This window comes from Jaculus jaculus, chromosome 11, assembly GCF_020740685.1.
Source record: "Jaculus jaculus isolate mJacJac1 chromosome 11, mJacJac1.mat.Y.cur, whole genome shotgun sequence".
Lineage (NCBI taxonomy): Eukaryota > Metazoa > Chordata > Mammalia > Rodentia > Dipodidae > Jaculus > Jaculus jaculus.
In genome coordinates, this window is record NC_059112.1 from 102,823,461 (window position 1) to 102,842,376 (window position 18,916).

The window sequence follows — 18,916 nt, forward strand, 5'->3', positions numbered from 1 at the left end:
CTGGTGGGCTGCAAGGTGGCAGGTCTCCCTCCTTCCTGTGTGACTTCAGGGAGGGTATTTTTGCCCTGGAGAGCTGGCAGGAGAGTTGGCTCGGTTTTATAATGGGAAACAAGAAAAATAACAGGCCTAAAAACCTCCCTTCTGGGAAGCCACATGAGATGACATTAGCACCTCGTCCACCACCCTCAGGGGTGGGGAAGTCAGCACTGACTCTAGGGCTTGACACACTTGCTCCCAGCAGTCTGTCATCTTCCGCTTCCTCCGGGTTAATCAGCTGCCAAAGGCAATGGCTCTGACTTTTCCACAGAACTACGAAGTGTTCTGGGCCAGACCACTGATAAGGCCAGCTGTTTGCCTTTGATACAGATAACACATAAGCAAAGCTGCCCTCCTCCCCCACGATCCTCTGGGACAAGTGTCTGCTGTGATTGACAGCTCCTCAAGCAGTTGGGCCTGGAAGGGAGCAGAGCATAGCCTGGTCCTATGACACCAGGCTGGCCTCTCCACTGGCACCCCAGACCACCACCAATCGGTGCACTCAAGAATCACACCTGAGCATGCCAGAAAAGCCCGGCCCGTGGCAGGCTCATCCGCTGCCAAGACAACATTCCATTACCTGGGCCCCATCCACTGAGCCCTGCTCACTCTGCGTCAGCAATGTCCAGCCAAGTGGCACCCCGCCCCCCCCCCCCCCCCCGCTGCCCCAAGTGCCTTCTGTTCTGGTATCAGACCATGGCCCAAACAAGAAAATCAACACAGCAATTTCAGCTAAGGGCAAGAACTGAGAAGACTGGGAAAACAACTTGGCAGTCCTCAAGACATTGAATTACCATTTGGCCTAGCTTCCACTCCTACGCACACGTAGATCCAAAAGAATTGCAAGCGAGTGTTGAAACAAAACCCATACAGGAAGGTTCACAGCGGACTATCACAGCAGCCAAAAAGGGTGCAAACAGCCAGGGGCCCATCAGTGGGTGACAGAATTAGCAATGTGCAGTCTCTCCATGCAATGAACATTGTCTAGCCAATACGACGAAGCAGTTCTAACGTGCGCTGCAGCACGGACGGACACTGAAAGCCTGTGGACCGAAAGACACCGGGCACAAGGACCACGGGTGGTATGGTTTGTATGAATATCCAGAATAGGTGAGCCAGTTTCTCTTTTCTTTGTCCCTCCTCTCCAGGTAAGTGCTGTACCACGGAGGCCCCGGCCCCGCAGGCCCAGTCAATCTGTAGGAACGGCATGTAGCTCTGTGGCTGTGGAGAGGAGAGGCGGGGAAGAACTGCTAAGGGCTTCGGGTCTGGTGTTGTGGGGCAGAGGATTGAGTTAGTGGCGGTGGTGAATGGTCTATTTCATGTTATGTGAACTTGACCTCTAAAATTGAAAACAAGAAAGGTGGCTGCCCTGCAGAGTGGGCCTGTGGTGGCCTGGAGGGGGGATCTGAGCCGAGCTCTGAATGCCAGGGGCTCCAGCTGAGGGGGAGACAAGACAGCCCTGGGGCGGGGTGCACTTGCGTGGTCCAGGTGAGGCTGGTGGCTGAAAGACTGAGGGACAGAGCAACCAGGGGCTCACAAGTGCGTGCGCACAGGACTGTGGGCCCTGAGAGGGCCGGCGCTGGGAGGCACTGGGGCTCGCGGCAGAGGAGGGCACCGTGGCAGAGGTGAGCCTTGTCACCATCCCCAGGGTTAACAGGCTGGTGCGATGTCACTCACTCCCCATCAGAAAGGGCCAGAAGGCATTGCCTGCCTGGTGGCTCTGCTCTGGGTTGGCAGAACTCCACTTCACCTCCTACCAGGGGAGGCCCTGGAGACAGCCTGGGGGCCAGAAGAGGCAGGACTAGAGGTCAGAGCCCTGACCCTCAGAATGGAAGCTGTTGCCCAGGATACCCAGGGTGGCTGCCAGGGAAGCGCTTCCGCTCCGGGGTCTGCCAGGAGTTTACAGAATGACCAGCTGCAGGGCTCGTCACGGCCGTCCTGCCCACCATGGCAGACGCTGGAAGCACTGCTGCTACCAGGCCATGGGACGCTGCCCACAGGAACACAGCCCCACTACGGGCAAGAGCTAACAGAGTCCAGAGCTGGCACTGCTGCCGCCCTGCATCCGGGCTGCCATTCCTGCCCTCCCTGGCTGGTGCACACACGGCCTCCCTGGGAGCTGGCATGGCAGGAGTCTTCCACATACAGCAACAGAATCGCTGACTGGTGGTATCTCCTCAGCCAAATGGACTGAGAAAATAACTAAGGGTGGCTGCCACCTACCAGCCCTGATTTCGACTCCACTGCACTGTTTCGTCCATGGAAATGAAGCGAGGCAGTCACAAATATGATCACTTACAGCTTCCAAAGGACAGCATGGTGGCCTGTGACCATTACCTAGGCCACAGATGCCATGGGTAAACGTGTCCTAATGAGGCCAACTCCATGCCATGCCGTCAAAGCGGGTATCTTCTCTGTGAATCATTCCTCAGGCAGAATTCCTCAGCCTGGGTTCAGTCAGAACATGGGCTACATACAAGGGACGTCACACAAAAGGTGGCAAGTGCTGTGCCCGGCACCCTCGGGCCCTGGAAGGCAGCTGCGGGGACTGCACTGTGAAGCCAGTGACCAGCCCTCTGCCCAGCTCCCCATGGCAGTCCTTCTGCTCCTGCAAACACTGGGAAGGAGGGCAGCTGAATCTGGGAACGTGCAGCCACCCCACCTGGTCACATGGGCGCCCTGCCCTGCCCTGTATGCACGTTTCAGTAGGTGACAGAAGCTGAACAGAGAAGCACTGCTTCAGACCTGGCCCTCAGTGAACTGGCCAAAGCACCACAGACTCAGCCACCAAACGCCTCAGGTCCCAGAGGGGTGGACTGTCCTTGCCCCTCTGGTGTGCAAAGGAAAAGGCGTGGAGGGGCCCTGCTCCAAGGTCGACTGGGAATAAGTGCAGGCTCACTAGACAAATGCGGAATGAAGCCACCCCTGGGTGCAGAGTGCAGTGGAAGACAGCTGCTTCCTTGCAGTGACATTCTCCATGAGGAGAAAGCCGTACCTATCTGCCAGTCCCACGGGGACCCAGAACCACAGAGCCATGGGGAAAATGAAGCAGGCCAACAATGGAGGGGACAGTGCTACCCTGGGCAGCAGGGTGACCATAAAGGTTTGTGTTTGAGCAGTGCATGGGAGGCCTGGACGCAGTGGTGCACAGCAACGGTCTCCAAGTGTGTTTTGGGAATGCTGGTTTTTCCCTTTTATTTTATGTATACATATGTATCTATGTGTACGTGCGGCATGTGCATGTGAGTGTACAAGTGTGCGCATGTATGCACAGGTGAGGGCCAGAGTCTGTATCAGTTTCCTTTCTGATTGCTTTCCACCCTATTCTGTGAGACAGTTTCTTCTCTCTCCAAACTCAGAGCTTACTGTTCACTAGGCTAGCCAGTGAGCCCTAGAGAGTCTGTGAGCACCTCCCTAGCACTGGGCTTGCAAGCACGTGCCGCCATGCCTGGCACCGACCTGGGTGCCAGTGAGCAGCATGCTAACCACTGAGCTATCTCCCCAGCTCCCTCTTCCCTTTGAGTCCTCTTCCCTGGGCTGTGTAGAGGAGCTTCCAGGGCCACAGAACGGCTGCTCTCACGAGAGCTCACAGCAGAAGGGTGGCCAGTTGTTTGTTCTGGAGGTAGGCATTAAAAAGGTAGTCAAAAATTGGGCTGGAGAGATGGCTTAGTGGTTAAGCACTTGCCTATGAAGCCTAAGGACCCCGGTTCAAGGCTCGATTCCCCAGGACCCACATAAGCCAGATGTACAAGGTGGCACATGCATCTGGAGTTCATTTGCAGTAGCTGGAGGTCCTGGTGCACCCATTCTCTCTCTTCTCTCTGCCTGTTGCTCTCAAAAAATAAATAAAAATAAACAAAAACAAAACAAAAAAGATCACCAGAAATATAAAACCAGAGCTGAGGAGATGACTCAGCGGTTAAGAGAACTTGCTGCTTAAGCACAAGGGCCCCTTGGTCCAGAGAACACCCAGTTCAACTCCCTAGAACCTACGTGGTGTGTGCACCCCATGTATGTGTGGAATGCAGTCTGAAGGGTAGGTGGCAGAGGACAGGGGAGAACAGCTGGCACTTGCTGACCAGCAGCGGGTCCAGGCTGAGGGAGAGACCTCATCTCAAGGAAAGAAATACGCAGATGACCAATGAGAGGATGTCAGATGTTCTCTGGCAGCCACATGCATACGCGTGGGGAGTGTACATCTGCACACACACACATGTACATGTACCTCACACACACATGCAAAAAGAGTAAAACCATTGTTTTGTACTGGCAAACAGTTACTGTTCATAGAAAACTATACATTTTATGTTTACAATGAATTTGTTAAGTAATTTGTACAAGTATTCCTTAGTTTTGATTTCTAATACCATATATTTTTTTCTTTAAAGTTTTTATGGGGGCCTGGGGAGATTGCTCAGCAGTTAAGGTGCTTGCCTACAAAGCCTAACGATCTGGGTTTGATTCCCTAGTACCCACATAAAGCCGGCTGCACAAAATGGCACATGTGTCTGGAAGCCGTTTGCAGTGGTTGGAGGCCCTGGTGTGCCCACTGATTCTCTCTCTCTGCTTGGAAATAAATAAATAAAAATTAAAAAAAAAAACAAAACAGTGTGCTGTGTGGAGGTCCAAGAACAACCTCAGGTTGGGCTGCTGTATTCAGGAGCTCACTAAGGGAGCTCCAGCTCCGGTCTCCTGGCCCTGGGACCAGCAGCAGGAGACAGGAAATCCTGGCTGTCTTGACCAGCCCTGCCCAGTGCCCTCACACAGCCCCTGAAGCCAGATGGGGAGGAGGCAGGGAACAGGTCCCCACACAGAGAACTGACATGCGGATGCTTCTGTCTGCCCTGTCACACCCACCTGATTCCAAGGGTTAGGGTAGACACAAGGCCTGGGTCTTTTTCCTTTAGCAATTGCTCCAGATGAAAGAAGTACTCTTACAGAAAGAAGGGATTTCTTTTCTTTTCTTCTCTCTCTCTCTTTTTTTTTTTTTAGAGGTCGGGTCTCTAGCTCAGGCTGACCTAGTCCACTATGTAGTCTCAGGGTAGCTTTGAACTCATGGTGATCTTCCTACCTCTGCCTCCCAAATTCTGGGATTAAAGGCATGAGCCAAAAGCCTAGCTTTTTTTAAATTAATATTTTGATTTATTTATTTGAGATGAGAGAGAGAGAGAATGGGCATGCCAGGGTCTCCTGTCACTGCAAACCAACTCCAGGCACATATGCCACCTTGTGCAACTGGCTTACGTGGGTCCAAGGAATCAAATCTGGGTCCTGAGGCTTCACAGGCAAGCACCCTTCACTGCTAAGCTATTTCTCAAGCCCCCTCTTTTTCTCTCTGTGTGTGTGTGTGTGTGTGTGTGTGTGTGTGTGTGTGTGTGTGAGAGAGAGAGAGAGAGAGAGAGAGAGAGAGAGAGAGAGAGAGGACGCAAGTGAGCATGCCAGGACTTCTTGCCTTTGTGTAAAGGAATATCAGATACCTATATGCTTGTGCCACTTTGTACATCTGGCTTATATAGGCAGCTTGGAAAATGAACTTAGGCTGGCAGGCTTTGCAAGCAAGCCTTTAAAGGTCTGGACTATCTTCCCAGACCAAAGGAGGAATTTCTTAGAGGGCCACACTATAGTACCTGATCTGTACTCATAGCTGGGATCTGTGTTTACTGAGCAGCCCTCACTCCAGAGCATGAAGCATCCTAGAGAGCTTTATTTATTATTTTGTGTGTGTATATGCATGTTCAGTATGTATGCATGTGCAACCTATGTATGAAACCAAACATGCAAAAACATACATATGATGCACACGTGTCTTGCATTTTATTGTATCTTATTGGATTTAAGAATATGAATCAAATCAAAGAGTGAAAGCAGAATAAATCAGGGGTGGTGACAGCTCTTGGGTTTTGGGCAGGTCTGTGCCTTGATCAACAACTGTTTTGAGAACATTTCACAACACTTGCCCTGAACAAAGTGAGGTTAAATGGTAAAGTGGTGGGGAAGAGAGGGCCAGTTTTCTAAGTTTTGTAATAAAGAGAAAGTCTCTGTCTCTCTCTCTTTCGAGGGACAGGGGGATTGGATGCATATGGATGTACTCAAAACCCACATGTTAAAACAGGAAGGGAGAGATGCTCTTCTGGAGAAGTAGCTCTTTTGCTCTGCCAAAGTGCCCATGAACTTTCCCTTTGGGGAGGGCTGGAGACAGTGGGAAGAGCTGTGCCCAGTGGAAGGAGCAGATGGGTCATGACAGGGGGACTTCCTCCAAGTCTCCCCTCTTCAGGGTACCAGGAATCATACACTATCTCCTTGTAGTCATCTCCCATGGAGGAGGAAACCACTCTCTCACAACCTCATTACTAATTATTCAAGCATTTCCAAGAAATTTCCAAGAAACTTCACAGTCTTAGTTCTGAGAAGTTCCTCTACAAGCCTAACACACCTCTGGAAGACCAAAGCCAGGCAGTGGAAGAAAGAAGGAAAGCTTGTGTTCTGAGAAGCCAGAACCTCTAGCAACCTGGGTTCTGAGAGGAAGGGCCTCCAGCAGGCCCAGCAGAAAGAACTTCCCTGGGCCCCTACCAGGAGGGGCCGGCTTACCTGGCACCTTGTCCACCGATGCAAACACAGAGCGCTGTACCGTGGGGTCGCTGCTGCCCCGGCGGCCCTGGTCATAGAACCGGAAAGGCAGGTGCTGGGTGGAAGCAGAGCCGAGTCCAAATCCCAGGACTTCCGTGGTTGGCTGGATTGGGAGGTCCAGCAGGGCTACAATCAAAGAGCACCATGGTTCATTTTCAGCATGGGACCTGGGGACAGGCAGGTGAGGAGACACAGAGGGCGTGGGCTATTGTGACTGTGACCTGCCAGTGTGGCACTTAGGAGACACCAAGCCTTGAGCTGGAGACACCAGCAGAACATGAAAATCCATGAAATTGGAGGGGTCTAGTGAGGGCTGCAGGAGGCCAAGGTTGAGATCAAAAGATAGGGGTCAGGCCTGGCTCCTTCATGGAATGGATGCTGGACCGATTACCATCTTAGACCCTTCCCAAGGGCTCAGCTTCTGGAGCAGTTCCAGACCCTAAGCAAGTGAAGCCATTTTGCCCTTAAAGTTCACACACATATGAATGAGTGATCCCTTGGTCTCTACAAGGGCTCCTCCCCCAATCAAGGACACCAAATCTGGAGTTCAAGTTCTTTATAAAAAAATGGCATTGTGGTTCAGAGAGACAGCTCGGCAGGCAAGCATAAAGACCAGAGTTGGTTCCCAGCACCCACATAAAATCTGGGTGTGGCTGTGCATGCCTGTAACCCATGTGCTGAGGGGACAGGAGAATTGTTGGGGCTGATGGAAGCTAGCAGCTCCAGATTTAGTGAGAGACTCCGTCTCAAGGAAATAAAGCAGAAGAGGGATGGGTGAGGACACTGGATGTTCTCTGGTCTCGGCACGTGTGTGCACAGGGCATGCACATCTGCACACACACGTACACGCAGGCACCACTTACTACACATACACAAATAAAAAGGTATTGTATGTGCACATAGCCTAACATGGAAAAGTCTGTACATACTTGGCACAGATGCAGGGCTTTTTTTCAGAGTATTTTCAATCCCTAGTTGCCTGAGCCTGGGCTGCAAATGCGTGTTGGGAGGCATGTGCAAGAAAGAATCTGTCTGCATATGGCCATGTGCATGTATGAGTGCGTGTTTATGTGTCGTACCTGCTATCTTTCCTTCCGTAAATGAATTTCATGATGGATCACTTTGGAGGGGCTTTTTAAAATCAATTTCAGAAACACCCAAGGCGTTCATTCTAGCCATCACTCTACAGCATAATTCTCAATTTTCACATGACATATCTGGCCTTCATGCCAGTGGTGAGAAACTGCTTTACATTAAGGGGGAAAAAGTCTGAAAATAAATCTTGGAAGAAAGGGCTGAATGATTTATGTCACTTTGCACATTACAAAATGCTTCTGTAATGATTCTGTAGGCTGTTTCAGCTAAATGAGAAATAAGAAGGGGACGACGCAGGCCACAGGTTGGTTCAGATCACGGAGGCCTATGGAGCACGCCATCCGACAGCCTCCGCGGGCTTCATTTTAGGTGTGCCCTGACAGAGTGGCCCTCCAGCCACACCAAAGGGACCGCTGCAGTTGGAGCTAAAGGAACTCAGAATCTTTTTCTTCCTTTCTTTCCTTCCCTCCTTCCTTTCTCTTTGAGACACATAACCCAGGCTAGCTTCAAATTTACTATAGTTGAGGATGATCTTGAATTCCAGATTCTCCTTCCTCTGCCTTCCAAGTGTTGGGATTACTGGCATGCACCACCACACCCAGTGTATGTTGTCCTGGGGATTGAACCCAGAGCCTCATGAATGCTAGGCAAGCACTGCATGAACTGAGTTCTCTCTCTAGCCTGGCACTGGGAGCCTCAAAGGAGAGGTTGGTGGTGACAGTTCCAGGTGGTGACAGACACAAGCTACATCTGTCCCACCTCAGGAAAGCACCCTTGCCTCTGCCTCATGAAATGAATGGAACCCCCTACCCTCATCTCAGGGCTTTCACTCAGAAATCTTGGGCCTTCCTAGCTATGTAGTACAAATCCCCACATGCCTGTGGAGTATGAAATGACCTCTAAATTCAGTGCTGGGCAAGGGCTCCTTGCTAAGCAGGAATGCCTGTCCAAGAGCTGGGAAGGGCTAAGCATTAGAGAGGGACCCTCTGGGGAGCAGCCAAGTGACAGAGCACCTACCTGCCTAGCATGGTAAGACCCCAGGCTCCATCCCCAGCACTGTGAAAACAAATAAAACCTGGTCTAGAGTTGGAAGTTCTGTCAGCTTGTTCTCTGGGTGACTGGCAAATCACAACCTCAGTCCCCCCCCACCCCGCTGTAAAATGGGCAGAGGAAGCCCTACTAATGCAAAAGATGTTTTGGGGATCCAAGGTGTAGAAGTATTGTCAAAGTGCTTTGTGACTGTAAGTATGAGCACAGCTGTCCCCACCATCCACCTGTTCCTGATCTCTAGCTGGCTAGGGAGGGTGCCTTTCCCTTCCATGCAAGTCCTAGAAATCTCTGGAGTTAAATACTTGATTCTCCCATCCAAGGACTAACCAGGCCCGACCCTGCTTAGCTTCCGAGATCAGACGAGATGGGGCGTGTTCAGGGTGGAATAGCCGCAGACCTAAATACTTGATTCTCATTCCCTCACAAAGCACGGTGAGTGCTGACACCCTCCAGGTCGGCTCTGGGCAGCCTGCAGCTGGCCACTCACCTGCTATCCTCTGCACCTTCATGCGCCTCGCCTGGATGCGGCCTTTGGCCAGGCGCTGCTTGGCGATGATGCATCGGATGTGGTCAGAGAAGACGAAGGTGGCCTGCAGGATGGGGAAGGGCTTGGAGTGCGGGCTGGAGGCTGGCTTGTGGATGGTGATGTTCAGGGCGCGGCTGTCATCCTCCACACCCGTCACCTGCATGTCCTGCATGGGGAGGAGGCAAAGGGAAGGTGCTTGTTAGGCTGGCTGGAGGTGAGGTGCCCTCTGCTCAGCTAGAAAGATGCCCATGTTGACTCTGCTTTTGCTCTGATGTCTCCAAGTCAAGGATGGGTACAGACTATCCCAGGCCCAACAGATGGAAGAGGCCACTGCTGGGCATGCTGGCTGATCCTTGGTTCCATAAGGACTTGGGATGCCTACGGAATAAAGGGCACACAAGCATCTTTTTTTTAAATTTAACTTATTTTTTTAAATTTTTTATATATATTTGAGAGATAGGCAGATAGAGATAGAGATAGAGATAGAGATAGAGATAGATAGAAAATGGGTGTGCTAGGGCCTCTGGCCACTACAAACAAACTCCAGATATGTGCACCACCTTGTACATCTGGCTTACTTGGGTTCTGGGGAAATTGAACCTGTGTCCTTTTGCTTTTTGCAGGCAAGGGTCTTAACCACTAAGCTATCTCTAGCCTAGATCCACAGCAACCTCTTTAAAGATTTTATTTTTATTTACTTATTTATTAGAGACAGAGAGAGGTGGGTTGAGAGAGTGAGAATGGGCACATCAGGGCCTCTAGCCACTGCAAATGAACTCCAGATGCATGTGCCACCATGTACATCTGGCTCACATGGGACTTGAAGAATTGAACCGAGGTCCTTAGGCTTTACAGGCATGCTCCTTAACTGCTAAGCCATCTCTCCAGCCCCACATCAACCTCTTCAAAGGCCACTAATGTCACAACAGACAAACTCCGGCAATTCTTACTTCTGGGAAATGCGTGTCACCTTCTGGCATGACCTTAATGCAACCATTCATCTCTTTGCATCCTTTATAGATCTTTGAGGACCACCCATGAGAGAGGGCTAGGAAGGCCATCTGCCAGGTTTTTTTTTTTTTTTTTTTTTTTTTCTGAGGTAGGGTCTCACTGTAGCCCAGGCTGACCTAGAATTCACTATGTAGTCTCAGGATGACCGCAAACTCACAGCCTCCCGAGTGCCAGGATTAAAGGTGTGCGCCACCATGCCCTGCCCAACTGCCAGGTTTTAGGAAGTGCATATAAAAGGTAGAAAAGAGACCAGTGAATAGCAAATAAAATAAGAATTGGTCCCATAAAAAAACCTCAGAATGGAACTGGGCAGAGTCTTCTTCCCAAGCTTCAAGGACATGCAAGATAAAAGCAAGAGAGACAAGAGAAGGCCCAAGGGGTCAGGTGCGCTAGAGGAGGTAGGAAAAGGTCCAAAAGGAAGACAGCTTCAGCTCTCAGGCACTGCTTCTAGCATGTTCTTTGGGAACAAAGCCTGCATCAAAGTGTGACAGTGAGGACAAAGCTGTTACATGTTTAAATCAGGGAGCTTGGTACGCAGTAGCATCCTGACAAGTAGTATGGTTGCTGTTGGAAGATGACCAGAAAAACTTAAAAAAAGAAAAAGGTTTGTGTGGCTTTCATTATCTGACAGAGGATAAGTATTAATCCTTCAGGGGCAAAAAGCACTTTCCTGACACTAAATTCTAGGGGAAATTGATCATATGCCTGGGGAAATCAGATGCATAAGTCACCTCATGAACAATATTTACATGGAAGTCTTTAACATAAAAGATCCTCTTATAGTTGATTCTCCCATCACCCGTGCTGAAACACTTACAACAACAGCTCCACAGAAAGAGCCTGAGACAGAGCAGGCGGCAGCAGTGTCTTCACCTACGGGTGCTTCCCGGGGAGGGTGAGACATGGCTGGAAGGTCAGTGCTGTGCTGAGGAGCTGGGTCTCCCGGGCAAGGTCTTTCCAGGAACCAGAACTACACAGCAAGGAGATGGATTTCCTCCACGTAGGGCTTGGGACACATCTGCTAGGAATTCAGCTATGGGGTTCGGCAGCGATGTGAGCTGGGAGGCAGCTCTTGACCCTGCTCATTCTGTTTCATGGCTTGGCACTAGTCACCTCGCAGGTTGACAAATACTGAAAAACCCCTCCACTCCAGCTTGCTTATGGGCAGCGCTGGGCCGTGCTGTGCTGGAGAGGGGCGATGAGAAGGAAGTCTCATCAATGGCTGGTGGCAGCTGTGGTGTTAGAAGAAGTTGGCAGTGTCTCTGAGTACTTAAAATAGATCCATCCCATCTTCTTGGTTATCTGCCTAGGGAAATCCTGCCCAAGGGCAGGAGGAAGTAAAACCCCGAGCTCCCAGAAGCTTTGGCTGGAAAGGTAAAAGCTGGAGACAGTCAGCAGGGCTCCCACCCTGGCGCAGACATGCAGCCATTCACAGGAGTTCCAGCAGCTCTACGTGTACTGACAGGGCTAGACACAGTTCACGGCACCCCAGTGGGTGAAAGAAGCCAAGTCTAGAATAAAGCCAATGTGGGAGCATAAACACACTCTCAGAGATGTGTGCAATTACCCCTTGGTATCCAAGGAAGATTACTCTAGGGCCCCTGCCTACACTATCAACATCTGCAGAAGCTCAAGTCCCCTCTATTAAACGGCATGAAGCCGGGCGTGGTGGCGCACGCCTTTAATCCCAGCACTCGGGAGGCAGGGGTAGGAGGATCGCCGTGAGTTCGAGGCCACCTTGAGACTACGTAGAGAAGTTCCGGTCAGCCTGGGCCAGAGGGAAACCCTACCTCAAAAAGCAAAAAACAAACAAAAAAAATGGCATAATATTTCCATGTAAACTACACACATTTTCTTATAGACTTCCCTCTCTAGATAACTTATAAAACATCATATAATATATCTGTTATATAGATAATAGTTTAAGGGAATAATGAGAAGAAAAGAGTCTGTATATGTGTAGTATAGACACATTCTTTTCTGAAGATACTCTGTTTTTGTTTGCTTGCTTACTTTGAGACAGGGTCTTGCTATGCAGCCCTGGCAGACCTCTCTCTTCCAAGCGCTGCCCTTAGAGGCGTCTGCCCCTCTGTCTGGCTTCTGGTCCAGTATGGAGGACTGACTGCACACTAGTTTTTACAAGTCACACGTATGTAGTACAAGCATTCGGCAGTAGAACAGATTTAGAGGGACCAGCATGAAATGAAGTAGCAAGGAGGAGGAGGTGCAAGAAAGGAGGGATTTGGTCAAGGGGAATTTAGCTCTTACCTGTCATGCTCTGGCTTTTGGCCACATATTCCTATGTCATTGGAAGATGACTGTAAGGCTGATAGAGACTCTGGGGCTCTTGGAATCTCACCTGCAGAAGGCCTGCGAACTTGACCACTCCCCAGCCAAGGCGGGACACGTCAGGTTCCACCAGGCTCATCTGGTAAATGTCCACAGCCAGGAACCGCTGGACCATGCCGCCGTCCTTGGTGATCACCGTGCAAGCAATCAAGTCGCTGTTATCTGGGAGGAGAAAGCAGAGTGAATGAGGCCCAGGCCTGGGGGACATTCTCCAGCTGCCTCGGGAGGGGCTATGTGTCACCCAGTCCAGCTGAGCAAGTCTCTCCATCTCTCTGGGCCTCAGTCTCTTCATCTGAGTAATGTGCATGCACTCAAGACAATGCTTGTTAGGACTGACAGGAAGTACAGAAACTATTAGCCCAACACTTACTGCATATTAAGACACAAACCACAGCTTAACAATAATCCAGATAGTTCATTCAGCAAGCATGAGGACCTAAATTCAGGCACACCAGGGCTCCAGCTACTGCAAATGCACTCCAGACACATGCGCCTCCTTGTGCATCTGGATTACATGGGTCCTCGGGAATTGAAATGAGGTCCTTTGGCTTTGCAGACAAGTGCCTTAACTGCTAAGCCATCTCTATAGCCTCTAAGTTCAATTCCCAGTTCCCATGAGAGTGTGGTTCTTGCTTGTAACCTTAGTCCTGGGAACACGAAGCTAGGTGGATCCCTGGAACTTGCTGGCTACCTAATCTAGCATAAGTGGTGAGCTCCAGGCTAATGAGACCCTGGCTCAAGAAGAGGAGGACACCTGAGGCTGTCCTCCACATGCACATGGGTCATATATGTATGCACAGATGCATGCCACACACAAACACACATGCACGCACGCGCAATTACAAAGAAGAAAAATAACCGACCAAAGGCAGGCTAGGACTCCTTATAATGCACTCCTCCAGATACAAAAAGGCCTGGATACCCATGACCTCACAGTGCCTGGCACTACCTACACAAGACCATCATAACAGGAAGAAAAGGTGATGACATCAAAATAAAAGAAAGTCTGATGGAGGGGGGAGGGGATATGACAGAGGGCAGAGTTACAAAGGGAAAAGTGAGGGGGAGGGAATTATCATGGTTTATTGTCTGTAATTATGGAAGTTGTCAATAAAGAAAATTAAAAAAAAATAACCAACCAAAGCCTGGCATGGTGGTGCACACCTTTAGTCCCAGCTCTCAGGAGGCTGAGTAAGGGGACTGCTGTGACTTTGAGGCCATCCTGGGACAACAGAGTGAGTTCTAGGTCAGCTTGGGTTAGAGTGAGACCCTGCCTGGAAAAAAAAAAAAAAAAAACCCAAGACAAATAAATAACCTACCACTGAGTCGGGGTGTAGCTCACTGGCATAGCATGCATGAGTTCATGCCCAACACCAAAGCAACTGCCACCCAACAGCTCAAATCCCAGGAACATGTCAGTGCTTCCTTGTGGGCCAGTGCATTTTACAGGTGTGATGGCACCAGCCTAGGTGAAGAGGGGAAGGCAGAGCCCTCTGCTGTCTGGAATAGTATCTGCGAGTCTACTTGGGGTCTGACAACTCAGCTCTCATTACATGATGTGATCCTGGGCAATGTCCTTGGTCCCTCTAAAGCATGGTTTTCCATCTGCGAAAAGGGAAGGCCCTTATCGTGGCATGTTCAGTGCAGCAGATGAAGAGTATTCAGAAAAAAAGTATTAGCATGGAATCTGGCACGCAGGAATCCCCAGCCCACACCAGCTCCCTTCTGCCTGGAATCTGCGATCTCGTTCCATGCATGCCCTGACGATTCAGAAGTCTTCTGCGCAACACAGGCATCTACAGTCCACTCTGAGTTCTCACCACTGAAGTTCTCTTTTATTAATGTTTTCAATGAGACAGAAAACACCCAGAACGTTCCCAAATGAGGGAACAAGTTAAATTTGACTTTCCCCCCATCAGATGGAAAATTATAAACCCATGTAAATGTTATATTAACCAAACTGTGAACCTTGGTTGCCTTTAGGGAAAGCAGTGAGAATTTGGAGTGTGAATGTATGAAGGGGGAATATTAGGGGGAGATCTTTGGGGAGGGCAGTGAACACAGTGTGAAGAGGGTGTGTTTGTAGGAGACCCTTCATTTTTATCCCATGTATTAGTCTATTGTTTGCAATTATTTTCAAGCCAGAAGGTATTTAAGACATACTTTTGAAAAACATTTAAAAAATCTAAAGTAAAAAACAGATGTCCATGGGTTTGGGTGATTAGCTCAGTGGAAGAACACATACACCAGGTATAAAGCTCCGGGTTGATCACAAGCACCAGAAAGGAAAATCTACTTGTAAATAAGTATAATGGTAGTGGGAAACTACAATTTTAAATTAAGAAGGTAGAAATGTTAATATTTTTGAGTTTGAGATGTTACAAAAGTATCTCTGTAAAGACATGTAACCCGAGTAATGTATGAGAACATGAGCCAAGGTCTGATAGAAGAGTGGGTGGTGTGAGACTCCCCACTCTCTAACGACTTTATTTAGAGAGTACAAAATTCTAAGGGTGCTGTGAGAGTTTTAGTAAGTTTACAATTATATATCACTGCTTTCCATTTGTGGGGTATTTCTCAGCCCATCATATTTTGCTGGGTGCACTTTACCCACGTGTTTGTTTTAAATTTACTGGGGGAAAAGTAAAATAACATGGTCAAATTGTAGTCCCCCACACACCAACAAAATTGGACTTGGGTACTTTTGTTTGTTTTAGAGGCAGGGACTCACTCTAGCCCAGACTGACCTGAAACTCATTCTGCAGCCCCAGGCTGGCCTAGAACTCAGAGTGATCCTCCCACCTCTGCCTCCTGAGTGCTGGGATTAAAGACACAAGCCACCGCGCCCGGCTGGGCTCAGGTCCTCTTTGTGTGTAGCCACACACGAGCATGAGAAGGCCAGTGGTGACATAGTTGTCTCCCTCTCTTCCTTCCCCACATCACTCTTATGAGACAGAGTCTCTCACTGCCATGGGAGCTCATCAATTGCTCCAAATAAACTAGACAGCAAGTCCCAGGGGTCGTGTGTCTCCGCCTCCCCAGTGCCGAGATCATAGGCACATGCCGCCACACCTTGTTTTTGTGTGGGTGCTGGGATCTGAACTCAGGTCCTCATGCTTGTATGGCAAGTGCTTTACCCACTGAACCATCTTACCTGCCCTCTCAGGCGTACTTTAAGGAGACCACCCGTCCTCCACACCACTCTACACACATCACACTTTCACTTTCCACATGGCCTAAGAATGAGCCGGAAACTTCTTTCACTCTCTCTTTAGGGCACAGCTCAGTTCAGTCCTCTGAGGGCAGAAGGTGCCTAGAATTCTGGCTTTTATGTGGATGTCTCCAGACCATTCTCCTCCTCTCTATAGCACAGAAACCTGGGGCAGCCAGATACCCTGCAGCAAATGCAGGCACCAAACAGCTGAAACTGCCTGGACTTGTCTTCTCATATTAGCTATGGCAAGAATCTCTGTATGCCAGGCGACCAGCCAAGAATTTTACAAAATGTTACACATACGTACAGGACATCCACACAGATATATATACATATAGTACATATGCATATACAATCTGTTTCATTGTATTCGAGACCTGGTCTCCAACTTCCAGCGAGCCTCTTGTTTAGGCTTCCTGAATACTGGAATGGCAGGCCTGAGCCACCAGGCAAATTTTATTTGAACTTGGATTTTTAATTTTTGCATTACATGGATTTCTCTGGACATTTGGACTGATTTATCAGAAGTTTAAGCCATTTTATTCATTCTTAGAAATACATTTTTGTGGTAGGGATGCTTGACTTAAAATTTTTTTTTTTAATTTATTTGCAAGCAGAGAGAAGTGAGACAGACAGAATGGATGGGCCTCCAGTCACCGCAAGATGAGCTGAGGTTATGTGGGTACTGAGGACTCGAACCTGGGTGGTTAGTCCTTGCAGGCAAGTACCTTAACTATTAGATGGCAGTCTCTCCAGCTCTAATTTTCTTTTAATGCGTGTGTTGGGGGCGGGGAACGGACAGAAAGGAAGAAATGAATATGGGAACACCTCTTGCTGCCAAAAACTCCAGACCCATGCATTAATTTGTGCATCTGGCTTTACACGGGTGCAAGAGAATCAAACCCAGGTGGGCAGACTTTGCAAGCAAGCACCTTTAACCACAGAGCCATTTCTTCAGCCCTGGTTTATTCTCTCTCTCTCTCTCTTTTTTTTTTCTTTCTTTCCTTTATTTATTTATTTATTTTTCAAGGCAGGGTCTCACTCTAGCTCAGGCTGACCTGGAATTCATTATGTCATCTCAGGGTGGCCTCTACCTCACGGCAATCTTCTTACCTCTGCCTCCCAAGTGCTAGGATTAAAGGTGTGCACCACCATGCTGGCCTTTTTTTTTTTTTTTGGACATTTTAAACTGAGAGTATCTTCTTTTCTTTCCATTTTTTCCCTTCTCCCTCCTCTCTTCTCCTCCCTTTCACCTTTCCTACTCTGTCATCAGGACAACGCAGCTTCTATCCTCCTATTTTCATTAGAGTTGGTCCAAGGGTCGGGACCTAAGAATGTAGATAGTGATGTGCTCATGGCAGTTTGGGGCGTGGTGGGGCTCGTCAAGCACGCAGCCTGATTCTCATAAAGCTGACCCGTGTCCGGGCCTTCAGGGGAAGATCTACCACCTACACCGCAAAGGAAAAAGAAAGGAAGAGCAACCCCAAAGCAGAACAGCACTCAGGGAGAGATGTCACTGAGAAGAAACCACAGGCTGTGAGCACATGGGGAGGTTTCAGTGAAATGCAATGCCTTGAGGATGAGGGAACCTCTGCTTCTGATGTGGGGGGTGCAGCTCAGAAGAAATGAACCTTGTCCAGAGACTAGGAGAGAGTGCCATGCTCAGGGAGATCAGGAAATGCTGGTGAGGAGGGTCTCTCGTCACTTTAGGAAACTCCTGTACCCCTTGGCCGCCTCACACATGGGCTACAGACACTCCTGTGTAAAGTGCAGACGGCTGGGTGTCCTGGAGTCTTGTGAGCAGGCGGAGCCCAGAAGCATTGCTGAGTGAGCCATACGCTCTGGGGGGGGGGGCACCTGAGGTATGTGGGGGTTCTGCCTGAAGTCACATGGAGCTCTGCTGGGTCCTGTAGGAAGGGCCCATTGGCAGGCGTGGTCAGTGCAGGTAATAGGTCTCATGAGGCCACCTGGTTATCTTCTGTTGCAGTCAGGTTCACATTGCTGTCAGAAATCACCCAACCAAGAGCAGCTTGTGGGAAAAATAGGGTTTATTTTGGCTTACAGACTTGAGGGGAAGCTCCATGATGGCAGGGGCAAATGATAGTATGAGCAGAGGGTGGACATCACCTCTGGGCAAACTTCAGATGGACAACAAGAGAGTGTGCTGAACACTGGCAAGGGGAAACTGGCTGTAACACCCATAAACCTGCCCCCAACAATACACTGCCTCCAGGAGGATTCAATTCCCAAATTGCCATCGGCTGGGAACCTAGCATTCTGAACACCTAAGTTTATTGGGGTCACCTGCATCAAACCACCACATACCTCTACCTTTTTAATTTGCTGTGCCCATTTCACGCTTCTGGCCCCTTCCCTACTGTACTTCAAAAGGGTGGGGTCTAGGATTCCCACAGAAAACACTGCAGAAGCCAGGCCTGTGATGCCAGCTTTGGGAGACTGAGATGGAGAATCGCCAAGTTCAAGGCCAATCTGGGGAACTTTGTAAGACCCTGTTGCAAAAGAGCACATAAAAAGAGGGCTGGTTTGGGCTGGAAAGATGGCTTAGTGGTTAAGTGCTTGCCTGTGAAGCCTAGGGACACCAGTTCAAGGCTCAATTCCCCAGTACCCACATAAGCCAGATGCATAAGGCGCATGCATTTGGAGTTCATTTGCAGTGGCTGGAGGCCCTGGTGCGCCCATCCTCTCTCTCTCTCTGCCTCTTCCACTGTTTGTTGCTCTCAAATAAATGAATTAAATTAAAAAAAAAAAAGGGCTGGTACCTTACAACTCAAAAGAGAAATACCGTAGAGAGTGATCAGAAGATAATATAAGAGAACAGCTGCATGATCTAAGTGGGACGAGATGAACCAGGGAAGGAATGTGAAATCTGGAGTGGAGGGAACGGGGACAGCCCATAAACAGAAAGGTGTCCATCCTCGTGAGAAGTCAGGAATCAAATCAAAACAAGATATCTTCTTCCACCCACAGGGCTGGCAGAGAGGAGAGCT

The 18,916-nt window shown here is 49.4% G+C and overlaps 1 protein-coding gene across 7 annotated transcripts in view; it reads right to left on the reverse strand.

Moving 5' to 3' along the window:
- Clec16a (C-type lectin domain containing 16A) overlaps positions 1-18,916 on the reverse strand; it is a 237,136-nt gene that overhangs the window by 41,521 nt on the left and 176,699 nt on the right. For all 7 annotated transcript variants that reach the window (XM_045161465.1, XM_045161463.1, XM_045161461.1 and 4 more), the window contains 3 exons: positions 12,705-12,856; positions 9,296-9,500; positions 6,625-6,789 (listed from right to left, as the gene is read on the reverse strand). In XM_045161465.1, the coding sequence (XP_045017400.1) occupies positions 6,625-6,789; positions 9,296-9,500; positions 12,705-12,856 (522 nt within the window). The remainder of the gene's footprint in view (positions 1-6,624; positions 6,790-9,295; positions 9,501-12,704; positions 12,857-18,916) is intronic.